This window comes from Equus caballus, chromosome 28 (genome assembly GCF_041296265.1).
Source record: "Equus caballus isolate H_3958 breed thoroughbred chromosome 28, TB-T2T, whole genome shotgun sequence".
NCBI classification, from domain to species: Eukaryota; Metazoa; Chordata; class Mammalia; order Perissodactyla; family Equidae; genus Equus; species Equus caballus.
The window spans coordinates 24,943,563-24,960,027 of NC_091711.1; the positions used below are offsets into that span (position 1 = coordinate 24,943,563).

Sequence of the window (16,465 nt, forward strand, 5' to 3'; positions counted from 1 at the left end):
TGGCTGCCCTGTGGGGAATGGATGAGAGATTGGCCCCGATGGATGTAGGGAAGGCTGCAGGAGGCTCTGGAAGTAGTCCAGGCAAGAAATCATGTTGCCTTGGTCTAGAGCGGTGGTGACGAATGTGGAGAGAAACAGGTGGGTGGTGTGGATTGCCATAATCCCACTGAGGGATGTTGAAGACCTGAGCTGAGGTGGTGGCAGTGAGGGTGGAGAGGGGGGACAAAATGAAGTAGCTTTTTAAGACGTAGAATTGAGAGGGGTTGGTGACCAATTAGAAGACGCGTTTAATTTTTGTTGAGTTTTCGATGCCTTTGGGACACCCAGGAAGAGCCACTAAGCAAGCAGTTGGCAGTGAAGTTAGGCATTGGCGGTCCATTCCGTAAACATTAATGGAGCACCTACCATGTGCCAGTCTCTATGTTGGGCCCAACGCAGTGCTGCTGGGCTGTATGCGCCCAGGTCTGTCTTATCTTTGTTTCCCAGGCATCCATAAGGCCGTCTAACACCTAATGGGCCCTCAATAAATGTTTGTTGAACTGGAAAGGAGGTGCCGTCCATCTGGCCGGGAAGACGGTAACTGTAGTACAGTGAGCTAAGAGCTTCCAAGAGGAGGCACTGGGCCTGTGTTTACAGGAAGAATAAAAGCCAGGCAGCCCAGAGGGAAGGGCATGTCCCGGTGAGGGAATGATGCCAGATTCCTCCTTGTTCCCCCATCGCCCCTCAACCTGGTCTTGGAAGAGTCGGCTTGAGAAGCATATTCTCGAACACACCAGCTGTTCCTAATTACTGCTCATTGACATCCTCCTGGGGCTCCTTTTCCATCAGTGACCGATTTTAAAAATTGCATTCCAAGTGCTGACCCTTGCTTCTTTGAGGCGACAGGAGGGGTGGGGACCCAAGAGCAGCCGGTAGTTGTAGGTGTCACCGAGTATCAGCCTCCTGTGCATAGCAGCGTCTCTCTGCCCTCTAACCCAGGGCTTCCTCGCCCCTGGGAGCCCTTGTGCTGTGGACCTGTGTGAAGCCTGTAGATCCCTTCCCAGAATAGTGGTTTTAAATGCGTAAAATAAAAACAGAGAATTGCAAAATGAACCAATTATACTGATGTACAGATATATCAAAATGTTTTTTTCAATTTGGGATATAGTAATACATCTTAACACATTAAATAGCAAGATCTAGCAGTAGTAGCTACCATAGTTTGAAAGTACAGATGAGCATAAATGATATTTTGAGATATCTTCAACAAGCGTAAAATGATATGAAAATATCTGATTTCTTTTGGTGACAAAGTCACAGGCTCAGTTAATACAACTGCGGCCTGCATTCATGATTAAAGGAAATGCTAAGTTTCGGTTAGAGTTTGCTGAAATATTTTTTTTCTCGTCTGATTTCATGGATTCCCTGAATTCTAGCTATGGTGTCAGTGGAACCCGGTCTCCAGCTATTCATTTCAGTTAGCAAGTGTTTCTGAAACCAACGACATTAAGTGTAAAGTGTTTCAGTTTTTTTCAAAACTTATTTGATTGGCTTATTTTGACAATAAGGGATTTATTCCTACCTGTATTTTATAGATCAAGCCTTGGCCAAGAGCAAGTGCTCCATAAATGATGACTGGATGGGTGATGAGTGGATGGAGAGGCCTCAGAAATGTTCAATGACTGCCTAGAGACCCACAGCTCATAAGTAATAGAGGTTGAACTTGAATCCACATGATTTTTTACTCGAAATCTCTTGTTCTTTCTTCCCTTCCATGCTACCACTATGCTATTTTTATGTTAAGGAGTTAACCCAATGTGAGGTCGGTTCAGACATTATGCTATCCTAATCACGGGAAAGAACAGTCCTATTATTCTTTGCTTTGATTGGAGAAAACCTAAGGTACTTTATTTAATTCTTAGAGCCACATTGTAAGTACGCTGAATCTGCAGACTATCTATGGGCTGAGATAGAAACTGTCTCTTACAAGCTATCAATGAACTATAGATATGAAGTTTAGAGAAGGCCAAGATACATAGAAGTAGGAGGTGTGGAGTACTTTAGGATTGCTCCCCAGGGCAGAACCAAGGCCCAGTGTTTAGAAGGGATGGATTCTGGCTCACTTGAAGAACTCTGGAATGGTTAGGCCTGCTTAGCAATGTACCAGGGTTGCCTGATGAGATATTGACTGAAACCATTCAAACATTGATCCAGGTACTTATTCATTCATTCAATAAATGTTTATTGACAACCTACAACATGCCAGATGCTGAGGTGTATGCTGCATTCAAAGTGTAGAATAAGATAAACTATTGTACAGCTTAGAGTCTACTGAGAGATGGACTATAAATAAAATTTTAAAAACAAAATTAAAAAAACAATAATAAGTATTTTGAAGAAAACAAATGGACTGCTATGATTCAGAATAACCACTGGGATAGGGATGGGAAGATCTATAGTCGTATGTCCATGAGAAGGTGACATTGAAACCTAAAGGATTAGAAAGACCCAGCCTACAAGGGAATGAAGAGGGGAGAGATAGAAGAGGTAGCATGTGCAAAGGCCCTGAGGCAGAAATATGGTAACATGTTAAAGAGTCTGAAAGACAGCCACTATGGGAATAGAAGCAGAGTGAAAGAGAAGAGTGGTAAGGAATGAGTTTGAAGAAGTAGGCAGAGACTAACTCAGGTAGGATCTGGGAGGCATTTGGATTTCTAAGTGTGATGGGAAGCTGGTAAAGAATTTTAGGTGAGGGAGTAACATGACCTGTTTTATATTTTAACAGATCACTCTGGCTATTGGATGGAGAAAGACTGTAGGTTGCAAGGGCAAGACCAGGAGGCTCTTGCAGTAGATCAGAGGCGAGAGATGGGGACTTAGGCTGGGTGGAGGTCATGGAGATGGAGAAGATAGACTTGAGATTGTTGAGAAATTCAGCTGAGAGTTTTCAAAGATGTGGGGAGTGATGGAAAGAGAAGAGTTGAGGGTGATTGGTGTCTTCTGCTGTGATGGGGAAGACAAGGAAGGAAGAGGGTTAGAGGGAAGAAATGTCTGGATAACCGTTTTCTAGCAACTCTGAAACCTTGCGACAGATTCCTCTGGTTCTTAAGGGATATGATGCCATTTACTTAGAGAGTATTTAGAAATGTGCGGGGAGGAGCTTTTGCAGTAGTCAGAATGATGGGGGGCAGTACTACTGGCATTTTATGGACAGGGGTCTGGAATGCTAAATGTCCTACATTATGCAGGACAGCTCCCATAATGAAGGAATAGCCCATCTAGAATGCCAGCAGCTTCCTCGTGGAAAAACATTGGTGGACTGAGTCCTTTTCAACATTGAGATTCTAGGAAAATGCATTTTTCACACTATCAGCCACTCATACCTTTTTGTGAATTATCTGAGTCAGGTTCTTTTGGTAAGTAGTTGACTGACATTAGCCGTAGAGAGCAGATGGAGATTTAGATGGGGGATGGGGCGTAAAGCAGGAGGAGGGAAGAATAAGTCTTGGAGAGTGGGACTTTGGTGGTAGGTGGGCTGTGAGGCTGAAGGGCACTGGGGCCCTTGGAGGAAGGAGAGAAGGTGGAAGATTAAGTGGGAGGATGTGAAATACCAACTTCGCCACGTTGCCTGTTTCCTGTGGTGCCGCTGCACGGTGCCTGGGCTTGCCTGGTGCAGAGGCTGTGTCCCCAGGCTTCCCTTCTCCATTCCTCCTGCATGCTTTGTACTTTTCCTCTTGATCATTTGAGTCTCCAATGTAAATTTGTCCTTCAGATGATCAGAGAGATGCCATAAACTTAGAACCCAATCAATGCTGTATACTCTGGAAGAATAAAGAAAAGCGTCAGGAGCCTTAATGGCTAATGAAATCACTCTCTCACCTGGGTGAATAATTGTTTTTTCCATATCTCTAGCTTGATAAAGATAGTTTTCTAATTATTTTCACACACGTAGTTTCATTTGGGCCTCACAACAATGTTAATAGGCAGGGCATATGTCTGATTGTGTCCATTTTAGAGATTGGGTCATTGAGGTTCAGGGACTTGACTTACCCCAGTCAAGCAGCCTATAAGGGGCAGAGCAGGAGGCCAGAACTTGGGCATCGGGCTCCTACTGAGGTTTCCTCACTGCAAGGGGGCCCCTGCTTAAGTAACAGGAAATGATGAAGAAACTGCTTCAAAGTGAGTATATGCCAAAGGGGAGCAGAATACAAAATTAACTGCCCAAGGGGCATGTTATCAACGTGTGAGAATTCACTGGCACCCGCTGATATTTGCCCTGGCCCCATAAGGATAAAACAAAATGGGGGGTAAAAGACTCGACTCTTGTTGGGTCCTCAACGCTTGAGGCCCCACTTGGGTATACGCTTCCTTCAGCTGTTCTCGTCATAGCTGCAGTGTGGCTGCAAACACCCCGCATGAGCCTTGATGAGTCAGGCCGTCTTTCACAGGGTAGGGGCAGGGCCATGGTGTTACTCAACTCCAGAGAGAGCCACTCACACTAGAATACATGACTGGCGCCCCCTGGAGTTGTGCAGTGCACACTGGGGGTGTTTATGGACAATGAAAGCTAGTGTGAAGTAGCTGCAAGGAGGGCAGGCTGTTTCCCTTGTGATAGGCCGACTGCTCCCTGTATACTCACACGCTCACACACACGTGCATGTGCATGCACACACACCAGCACTCAGCCTTCTCAGTACCCTTGATTCCACTCTGGTATGTCGAGCCCAAGGCTGTCTCTTTTTCGGCACAGACATTGTTTGAGACAAGGTAGCTTTTTCCTCAAAGTGAAAAAAGTTTCCCACCTAAAGCGGGCTGATGTGTAGGCGGGACGTTATGGTGAGACATGGCAGACGGGAGAAGCAGAATGACAACTCTGAGGGAACCGAGCGGGCCCAAAGGGGAGACAAGGTTTGGAGCTAAATCAAGATTGGATTTTGTCATGAAAGGCAGAACTGGCAAAAGCATCATTACAAGGCATTAACCTTGTTACACACAGACGAACAAGCAGAGGCTGGGATTCAGAAATAAATTACACATAATAAACAGGACAGAATAGGCTGAGAGCAACATTAGCGATTATGCCCTAAGGGGACAGAAGGGCAAGATAGAAAATAGGGCAAAAAAAAGAGTAAGAATAATTTCTGGACACAGGGGGCCGACTGCACTATTTCTCCCCTTTTTCTGCTTGGCTCCCGAGGTATTAACTTCACTCTTGTGAGGAGGTTTCTCTGGAGCCTGTCTCTCTTTTGTTTTCATTTAGCATAAGAAAGCCTTTCAGAGGGCTCCTTTTTCCATTCACAGGGACCTGTCCATTTCTCTGTGTTTCCAGCACAAAAGAATCCATTTCCATTCAGCCTTTACAGCTGATGTGAGGTCCAGGCCCGCTCTTTCCTATTTTCTTCCAAGCTCACTGTTGTAATTGGCTACACAATCCTGACTGTGCCCAGGGTCCTCCAGGGTGAGAGGAACAAGCACTTCTCCAGTTCCTGGTCCCTCGTTGCCGAGGCCGAGCTAGAGCCTACTGCCAGGTCCAACAAGCCATGACTCTCCTTTCTTACATAGTGACTTGCTTTTGGTTGCAGGTAACAGAAAACCCTATCAAGAGTAGCTTAAACCATGAAATCTGTTGTTAAGTTAATAAAAAGTTTAATTGGAAGTCTGTGCTCTGTCACATCCTCAAGAACCTAGGGTCTTGCATTGTTCCCCTGCACCAAACTTAGCGTATTGATTTTCATCCTCCATCTTGAATCTCACAGAAGCAAAATGACTGCCTCCACTCTGTGGTGGATGGCCTCGAATAACTGATTTCAAAAGGAGGAAGTTGGGGAGGAGGACAAACGGCCTCACCTCCAGAGTTCCCTCTTATCAAGGAGGAAACTTATTCCCAGAAGCCATTCAAGTGGACTTCTTTTATCTGACCGGCCGGGACTGGGCCACATGGCCACCCTTAGCTCTAAGGGGTAGGAAAGCAAGAATCTGCTAATAGGGAGTGGAATTACCGTTTGGTTTGGACTAATCATGGTTTGCCCAGGCTTGGGTTTATTGCTGCTTGAACAAAATTACGGTTCTTTTGGCAAAGAAGAAGGTGGGAATAACTGCCATGGGTGTGGCAGCAACTGTTTGTGTTTTTAAGTAAGGTAAGGATAACAAACATGGATTGTATGTTACTATGGACCAGACACTGTTCTAAGCTTTACCGAGATTTGCTACTAACTCGTTGTGTCCTCGTGATAAGCCCGTGGCATAAATGCTGTTATCAGCACTTCCCTTGTAAAGAGGAAGCAACTGAGTCACAGAAAGGTTAAATACTGTGCCCAAAATTGCTTCGCTGGAAAGTGATAGAGTAAGGATTCAAACGCAAGAAGTCTGACTCACTACCCTCCCCTGCCCTGTTACATAAGATGATAAAATACTCCAAGTGGTGCACCGTAAGTCCGTGTTACTGATAATACTACCAGCTAACACTTATCAACATGTTGTTATTAGTACTATCATTATTATCCCTTCTTCTTAACCACCTGACCTCATTAGCCTTATTCACAGCCGAGAAAGCCAGCCCCCAACAGGGTTAAATAAATTACCCAGGTCACCCAGTGAGTGAGAACCAAGCTCCAGTGCCAGCTTAAACTCTCTGACCCCTAGTCCCGGGCGGTTTGTTCTGTGCCACCAGCTCTCAAGTTTGGGAACATTGATTTAATGGCTGTACTACTTTACTTACGTTATTGATTCAGGACTTCATTTGGAAAACTACAGTTATTGAGGATCAGTCAGAAGTCAGGGAAGGACACTAGAAAGGATGAGACAGAAATTTGGAAGCAGTTTTCTCCTTGTTCCCTTTCAGCTTTTAGCCGCCTCTGTTTTTTCGGAGCCAATCTTTCATGAACAGAATTATCTCATCGCACCTCAGCAAAGGCCACCCATGATGTCATGGTTCTTGGCTAATCAGAATAGCTACAGTTATTGAGCACCCATTATATACCAGCTGTGGGAGGGCACTGTCCCATTTGGTCTTTGTGGATGGATAATGAACAGTCTACAGTCAATACTCTTTCTGTGTCATGAATTGAGGAGAATGGACATCTCCAGCCAAAGATAGTGGTATTAGAACATTCTAGATGCCCAGACAGAGATGATGCTCAATTCTCTCAGTTAACCTCTTTGCGATGCTTGAATATTCAATGAAAGTATTGCTTGGCCGATCTTAAGTTTGAACAATTCTGGTTTTATTTTAAAGCAAGATGTGTGGTGTGGTTTTATTTTTTTTTAATCTAAAGGTCATCAGATTTTTCTTTTTCTGCTCATAGTCACAAGGCATGCTTATCTAAACAGTGATCTATTGTTCTCCTCCTGAGACCCACAGAGATTTTTCTCTTTTAACTTCAGTTTTAACAGGACAGTTCCTCATCTTTCTTGACTGCATGAAAAGTATCTTTTAAGAGGAAAAAAAAAATCTCTAATGGGCTTTCCAAAAATCTTCTCCAACTGAGTTCACTATGGAATATTTTATGCAAATAAGTCACTTTCTCTTAGGTTATGACATCTTTTCCTTGAAAAGTGATCACGGCATTGGAGAAATTCTTGCCAGCTTATCTTTTCCTCGCAGCGCAACTTCCACAAAGAAATATAGATGGCACTTTTAAAGGCTTCGGAAATCAATTTAGTCCATGAATCCATTTAGTTTAGATGTTAATGAAACTTGGTGGGTTTAAAAATAATGAATATTTAATAAGACATAAATTGAAAGACATAAACACTGTCGGCAATAATATAATGAAGTTAATAAGTCTTAGTCTTCCTCTGCCCACCTCCTGCTCCTAAAGCAGGGTGATTTTAGGAGTTGCGAGATGCTTACTAAGTTTGCCAGCTCTCCTATTGGCTGAAACTGAAATGTGCCTTTGAAAACCTCAGTACAGTTGGGAACTGAGCTCTGGCAGATAAAGTATGCTATCACACTGAGTTCAGTAGCTACAGACGGTAACGACTCTTTCTAGCTCCATATCTTCCAGAGATTTGTGTAACAAACTCAGTTTCCTGTCGTTGAAGGCAGGAAACAGCAGGAAGCACTTCATGCCTTTAAACAAGAAAGAAAAAGACATTTTGGTCGACACTCTCCCTGCTCTGGATTTCAAGAGGGGCTTTATTTAATGATCAGGAGCGAGCATGTGATGATACGCGCTCCAAGGCTCAGAGTATTTAAATGCCTTCGAGGTGGGAATTATGCTTTTTGTTTCCTCTTCAAGAGCATCAGCACCGGGTCCAGCCCTTGTGCTTGGTTCCTCTTTAGCTCTGTGGCTCTGTCTTACCCACCATCCACGACTGTATCTTTCCCTCTTTACCCTCAGAATTAATTACCCTGTCTTTGGGCTTCACAGTGTGTCCTTCTTGTCAGTCCAGAATCCCTCCTCTCTGCCATCACACCCAAGAGGATGGTCCATCTCACATCTTGGGAAATGGCTTGTTTAACCTCACAGAAGCCAATCCCTAGCTGAAATAAATTGCAGCAGGATCCTGCAAACAGCCAAGTATAAGATTCTCTCCCTCCCAATTCAGCAGTGGGCTCTCTCTTGGCAATAAAGTGGAACTCGGTTTCATATATCAGCTGGGAGAGTGTTAAACGGATGGCTAGCTCGCTGCTGGCGATCAATACATGTTAATACATAGTAAATAAATGGCTTTCCATGGGTTGAGCAAGCATGGTGATTTTGCAGATAAAGGGGATAAAAGGTGGTTCCTGGGAATCTTGTCTAAGAAAATGTATTTGGGACTCAAGTAAGATCCTTCCCAGGTGGGCATGAGTGACATTTGATTATCATGAGAATTATCACTGTTAAAAATTATCTTTTTTTTTATTTGTGCGTTTGTGTGCATGTTCAGAAAGAAGGGGAGCAACCTGAAAGAGTCCAACCAATCGCATCATCTACCTTGATCCATTCCGACCTGACATCCGTTTATGGCACCGTGGTAATGAACAGGACTGTTTTATTCTTGGGGACTGGAGATGGCCAGTTACTTAAGGTTGGTTTTCTGTGCCTTCTTCAATGTCGATTTTAATAGTGATCCATTTTGTGCTTTTTTTTTTTTTATTGCTTCTGGGTTATATACAATACCATACCAACTGCTTTGTGAACTCCTCAGAGACCCCCAGAAATGGCCTGAAAGAAAGTTCTGGAAATCTAGATGTAATAACCTCCCTAACCATGTAATGGAGAAGCACGGGCCACCTTGCTTTCCGGGAGCCTGCCAAGATGCTTTCCCTTCCTTCCTCATCAGCTGCCTGGCTGAGCTTAATGGGGATCTGGCCTCTACCCCATCCCTGACTCACCTTCCAATGACATTTAACCTTTCAGTTCTATCTCCTTTATCATAAAAATGTCAAAGCACCTGATTTCTCACAGCTTCAAAGAGGTGAAAGATTACAGGGCTTGGAAAGAAGAAAAAAGAGGTGTTCCTTCCCTCTAGCCCACTTGCCACCCACAGAGGGGGTTTATTTTCTGCCCTTTGTAGCCACACACTACGGAGAGGTTAGAGAGAGGTTAGAGATCTGAGCTCGTGTGGGACCCCCTGGACTGTTTTCTCCCCACTGTCTAGATATACCCCTGGTCAAGTTGAGATTTTTTTATTTGCTTGGGGGAGGGGCAGCTGGAAGGAGGAAGACAGAAAATCAGAGATACCTAATGACTTGTCTGAAATGACATAGGGGTTATCTTTTCAATTTCCTCAGCAAGCATTTACTGAACACCCCCCCATGGCCTGCACCAACATCCATGGTTGGGAACTGCACTGTTTCCGTCACCCTAAGCTGATATTCCTTTGCCTCTCTGTCGCCAGTTGATTTACCGTCAGCTCAGATACTAAATTGAATAGTAGCAGATTTACTTTCTCAACTGATCTCCCACTGATAACGAGCTGTGTGACTTTAAGTGAATTGCCCACCCTCCCTGAGCCTCCATTTCCTCATCTGTAAAATGAGACTGTACTGGGCAATCTAGAAAATCCTTTCTCCTCTGATAGTCTATACTTCTGTCTTCTGGGCACTTCTCCCACCCTCTAGCCAAATCTATTTGCTTCCTCTTCTCCAAATGTGGAGTCCTGCTCCCACACCTCTGCTCACACTGTGCCCCCTTCCTGGATTGCTTGCTTCCTTTTCTCTGTTTTACTGAATTCTCCGTATCTGCGCTTTGGCTCAGCTCAAACTCCACCTCCTCTTTGAGGGCTCCTGAGCCTGGTGTGATCGTGTTTTTCCTTATCGCCTGAAACACTCATTATCTGTATCGTTCTTTCGGCTCGTGACAAATGTCTTGCTTTGACGCCTCACCTGTTCACTCGGTTTGTCTTGCCTTCCCAACTTGATCGCAAGCTTCTTGAGAAGGGGGCCATGGATTCCCACAGCCTGATACCGTGCTGAGTGCCTGGTAGGCATCTGATTTAATCTGTTTTCTTTGGAGGAAACCCAGTAACATATGGGAGGGAGTTTGTTTGTATACACATTCTTTTAAAATATACATTGATCATCTTTCCTGTTGTGTTAGCTTCATTTCCCGAGGAAAGGTAAATACCCATCAGTCATTCTACATGAGTTGTCGGTGCCGTGAGGCAATGTCTGTAGCTACATCAACCCAGTCAGCCTGTTTGGACCCATTAACCTGGCAGGAGAAGTTTCCATCCATCCTTACTGGGCCTCCTCACCAATTATCTCTTCAGATTTGGGGATATTTTTGACGGGTACTTTGACAAGAACACTGTTTCCCCAAAGCTGAGCCAACCAAACTGTTACATGGTAAATTGGAGGTGAAGTAACACTTCGCTATAAATAGTTCCCCATGGGACGGCCTGGTTTCACCTGTCCTGTTTGTTTGCCCCGGTGGTTTGCATGCCGCTGGCCAGTTTTTGTGATATTGTGGCACCAGAGGGGTGGGACCGAGCTGCAACTTCAAGCTGCTGAGTAAGAAGGTGGCCCACTGAAGTCTTACTTTCCTCAGCATCCGTGTGGGGCATTCCTGCAAAGGCCACGTCTGTGGCCTTGTTCTTAGGGGTTGAATAACACGGGCATGTTGGGTTTTTGTTTGTTCTGTGACTGCTCATATTTCTATGGTGCTCCCTATGCCAGGGGCCAGACGCTCTGCATGTTCTGCCTAATTCAGTCCTCTCCACAAGCCAGTGATGTAGGTCCACGATTCCCATTTTACAGATGAGGGAACCGAGGCCCAGAGAAGTTGGATGCTTTGCCCAAGATCGTGCAGTGGCAGAGCAGGGATCTGAACCTGCAGCAACTTCAGAGACCACACGAACATCCCTCGTGCTGCACTGACTTTGTAACCTCTGCCCCAGCCACTCCTGAGGGTTCTCTGGAGGGAGTGGGAAGCAGGTTGTTGACAGGGACCCAGGCTCCTGCTGTAGGGGTCAGGGTTCTTAGAGGCTCAGGGAAGAATCCTGGGTCGAGAAGAAAGCACATCATCTCACTGAGGATTACTTCACTGGCATGATAACTTCTTGAGAATTAAATCCCACACTCAGCTTCCTTCTAGAAGGTTCCGTCCCTCAGGAGGAGGTTGTGAGGGAAGAACTTGAGCTGACTGGCCCCGCCAAGCTCCCTGGGACAGCCCAGTCATTCCCCAGACTCCCGCCTGTATCCTGTGTGCCGATTCTGGGCTGCAGCCCCCAAAATTCCCCAGAGTCCTGAAGACCTGGGATGGTGTAGACGATTTGGAAGGCACAGAGAATCCTCAAATCCCTTTATGCAGAAACTTCAAGCTTGTCCCTTGCCAGACTTGTCACCAGAACTGTTAGAAAAGACGAACGTTGATAGACACGAGGTTGGCTTCTTAAGCTGCAGAGTGGAGAAACTAATGAGCAGCAGAAAACAAAACCCAACCTTAGGCAGCTGCGGGAGGGGGAGGAGAGAGCGTGGATCACCCACCGTCTGACTCATCACTCTCCCAGTGATCGAGAGTCGACGGCCTTTTGACAGATGCCAGGCACCCTCGTACCTGCCTGCTTAGATGAGAGGCAGGAAAAGCAGTTGGGGGCCAGTTGCTGTTTTTTACCACCACACACAAAAAAACTGACTTCTTAAATCTCTGAAAACCTCATGGAGTTTTATTATAGTTTGGGGCCATTTTAAATATCACATTAGTTAAATAATTTTTTCTTACTGTAAGAGTAATATATGCTCGTGGAGAAAGTTGCAAACTGGTGGGGGATGGGGGAAAGCAAAGAAAAAAATGCCCCTAATTCTGTCATGTGGAATCAACTGCTGTCAGCATCTTTGATTCTTTTTTTTACACAGTTGAGGTCAGACACTTTCCAATTTTGCGTCCGTCTTTTCTTCCGTTAATGAGGGATAATGCTTATATTAAAATGTTATGGCAAACTCTTTGTAAACAGTATCTTTAAATAGCTGTAGCATTTTCTGTTACGTGGAAACGTTATTTTGAGCTTAGGCTGAGATGTCGAATCACTTTGAAAGTGTCTTTAAAGACATGCACTTGTTCCAAGTAATCTGGCACGATTTCCTAAGGTAAGATTTTACTGATAGTAAGGGGAAAAACTAAAGACTTTACAATATCTTAATACCTTTACTGCTCTCTTTATCCTGCCTTTATTCCTAAGTCTCTTTATAAGGTTTTTAGGGAAGCAGAAGGAATTTAGAACTGAAAGGGTCCTTTAAGAGCATCGAATCTACACCCTTATTTTATTGATATGTGGACCTGACAGTCGTGAGACAGGTTCCAGTCCCTTTTTCCCCCAGTTATTTCCTCATTTTACTTCCTTTCGGGACACGATTGCATGCTGTAATTTTTCAGTTGTCAGCGTCTCCACTGAGATCAGCTGAAAAAGTGTGGCCACACCAAGCTCGGCTTTTGGGAATTCAAATTGCACATGTTGCACAGCCAGGACACTGCAAAGTGTACGCGTTTTTATAAACACGTGCCAAATCTTTCTCCAGATTGTGGTGCAGCCTATCGTGTGGTTGGGACTCCTTTGAGCTGACTCTGTTGTGTATAGAAAATAGTCCTATTTCAAGGGCAGAATTGAATATTTTGAGCTTTTCCAGGTGGTAAAATAAGTAATAACGGAATATGCATGAAATTTGAAATTTGTATCTTTGTGCATGCCCATTAACCTTTCTTGTAAGCATAAAAGATAAGAAGGCAGCGGGCGAGGAATAATAGCTGTGTGCCAGGCATTAGAGCCAGTGTCTATGGGGGTTAACTCATTTAATCCTCGTGAGTCAATACTATTACCATCCCCACTCTATGAATGAGAAAACCTGAGGCTCGAACAGGTTAGGTAGCTTGCTAAGAGGACTTGAACTGAAGCAATCTGTCTGCACCAAAACTGCATTGACAATTAAAATGTGTAGCCTATAAAGGTTGGTAGAATTTGTGGAACTGGTTTTTATTTTTTAATTTCTTTCTAATATTGGAGTATCTGGGTTAATACCAAGATGCAAGTATTTGAGGTTTTGCGAGAAGGCGCTATGGCTTCTGTGGTTTTAGTTTGTTCCTTTTTGGGGCTGGCCTTCTGGCAGCTTAGCTGAGTGCAGACTTCTGTATTGGAAGAAGGCAGAGCCCACTCCTCTCTTGGCTGCAAGTAGCTCATGGGAGCCTCTGAACCCCCTCTGGGGCCCCAGCGATTCCTGGTTGGGCTCCTTTAGACCAAAGGTGGGGAATCTGTGTTCAAGCTGGTTTTGGGAACGGCTCCAGCGAGAGGAGACTGGTATTGGGTTTCTCCAGCATCCCTAGGACAGGAGTAGGGTTCAGGGCACAGGAAGCCATGTCATGCCCTTTCCCCATATCCAGCAGCAAAGCACAGCTCACGTGCTCAGAGTCAGGACTGGCTACCTGTGTGGCCCTCAAAAGTTTACTCCCACTGGGGCTGGCCTGGTGGTGCAGCGGTTAAGTTCACACGTTCCGCTCCAGCGGCCCGGGGTTTGCCAGTTTGGATCCCAGGTGTGGACCTACGTACCACTTGTCAAGCCATGCTGTGGCAGGTATCCCACATATAAAGTAGAGGAAGATGGGCATGGATGTTAGCTCAGGGCCAGTCTTCCTCAGCAAAAAGAGGAGGATTGGCAGTGGATGTTAGCTCAGGGCTAATCTTCCTCAAAAAGAAAAAAGTCTGCTTCCACTAATGGATTTCATTTATCCAAACCATCGTGAAATTCAACCAGTTTGCAGAAAGTTCTTCCTGCATTCTAACAGAAGACAAACTATGTAACACCTGATTTGTCTGCCTTGATTCTGGTTATATTAAAGTTTTTGAGTGAAAATAAGAGAAAAATAAAATCTTTTATGAGGACAAGCTCTATTTATATTCCCACACAATGTTCCCGTAAGGAAAAGGAGCCCATGGGGAACCCAGGACAGGTCCACGGGCCGGAAGTGGAGGTTGGGGGGCACAGCTAAGCTGAGGTATTGAACCAAAAAGTAAAAACAGCAGGAAGTGTTAAAACTTGGAAATGGGCTCCGCAGTCGGCTGTTTGGAATGTCGTCTGAAGCTGTTTCAGGTTCACCCCCATGGCATTCATTCCAGTTGATGAGGTTGCAGGGACGCCCTGCTTTAGACCTGTTACTCCCATGTAATCCACAAATCCAGAACTAGTGCTCCAGGCTGTTGGCTCCTCTTACTGCTTCTATTCAGATAAGTAGATTGGAAACAGGAGAGGAATTTGCCTTAATTTTTATATTCCATCTTTATTACCTCTAACTACTGAAGCACATTAAACGCTATTGGATAATTACCTTGCTTTCTGTGTGTGTGTGTGTGTGTGTGTGGTTGGCGGGTGGGTGATATGTCTCCTTTGAGGCATTTCTTAGAAACTGTTCATGGAAAAAAAATAAGTGAGAAGATTGGCCTGCTTGCCCTTCAACTAGATAGCCGCGCTAGAGTGAGGCATAAGAAAAGAAATTTGGTGTAAAATAGTTTAGCTTTTTGAACACCCATAGCTTTTCCATCTCATGGTAATAGTAAAGAAAAAATAAATAGCCTTTTGTTTAATTTTTCTCCCCCCACTTATTTTCCTCATCATGCTATCTTTCCTGTGGCCGGTGTTGAACTTATAATACAACTAACTGTATGGTGTGGAAGTCTCGCACGCCACACATTTCAGGACTGTAGTTGGAAGGGTTTTTTGTATGCAACAAAAATCCCAAGGCTAGTTAATAGCCTACCATGAGGCTTCAGGAAGATGTCAACAGAAACAATATGTTGACATGAACTGAAATTCTCCAGCAGAGAAAATTTGTTTTCTGCACAGGCTTCAGCTGGAAAAATCTGAAGAGCCCTATAAAATCTTGAATGCTAATAGAGCATTTCTTTTCATTTAATAAATATTTATTGAGCACCTTTTATGTGCCAGGCACTCTTCTGGGTGGCAAGGATGCAAAAGTGAACAAAACAGACGATGCCGCTGCTCTCATGGTGGGAAGAAAAAGACAGAAAACAAATAAATGGATTAATTAATGATAAAGTCATTTGAGATAGTGATAAGTGCTATGACGAAAACAGAGTGGTGAATAGAGAGGGACAGTGTGGTATGGTAGAAAGGCAACCAGGGAAAGCTGCTCAGAGGAGGTGACATTACGGACTCAAGGGATGAAGGGGTGTGTAAGACTATACATGGCAGAGGCTCAGGTTGACTTCAGATTAGATCCATGTTCATGCTGTATCCCGAAAGCAGTAGACAAAGCCAACATCATGCCCAAGGAGTGTGTATGAGTTGGATGAGGTTTCTCTTATGCAAAATTCAACACATTTTGGGTTTTTGTGACTCATTGTTACTTCCTGCAATACTTCATTGATCTTGTTCTTTTTCCGAAGCTGCCCAACTGAACTGAGCTGGGGAAGGAACATTTCCCTTGCTCCAGTCTTGCTGGCTTTCTTCTCTGTGTTAATGTTGACGTGAATTTTGCAGTTTGAAGATCCAGGTGTTCTGTTGGTGTCCCCGGGCTGGGCTGTGGGGGTGGGGATGGGTGGGGTAGGAGGTGATATTAATAGAAATCTGGAGGAGGAAGCGAGCCATCTCTCTCCTGTTCTGTAGTCATCTGAGAGAGATGCAGACAACAGAGGCTGAGACCCCTGTCCCTCTGTTAGGACATTTGGGTCCCTTGTGATGAGAATGAAAACTTCTTGTTCTGTCCTCAGGGTGATAGATCATTCTCTGTATAATCTAGCAACAAGAAAAACAATTTGACCCACTCATCCTCAATTTTTTAATTTAAATAGTATGTATGTATTTTTTGAGATAGTACATTGATGTTCAAAACTCGAAAGAATTAAGAGAATATACAGTGAAAGTCACATGTTCCTGATCCCCGGGGCAACCAGTGATGTTGGTTTCTTGGATATCAGACATATTTTATATATGTCTGCAAGCAAAAGGGGGGAGATAGCCTTTCCCCCCTTTTATTAAACATATACCATATTAAACTTATATGTATATATGCATATGTATATAAAATATATGTATATGCAAATATATGCA

At 44.3% G+C, this 16,465-nt stretch overlaps 1 protein-coding gene across 4 annotated transcripts in view; it reads left to right on the forward strand.

Moving 5' to 3' along the window:
- PLXNC1 (plexin C1) overlaps positions 1-16,465 on the forward strand; it is a 142,045-nt gene that overhangs the window by 10,289 nt on the left and 115,291 nt on the right. For 2 of the 4 annotated variants that reach the window (XM_023631795.2, XM_070254487.1), the window contains exon 2: positions 8,854-8,994. The exons of the other annotated variants lie outside the window; for them this stretch is intronic. In XM_023631795.2, the coding sequence (XP_023487563.2) occupies positions 8,854-8,994 (141 nt within the window). The remainder of the gene's footprint in view (positions 1-8,853; positions 8,995-16,465) is intronic. 4 annotated transcript variants of the gene reach the window in all.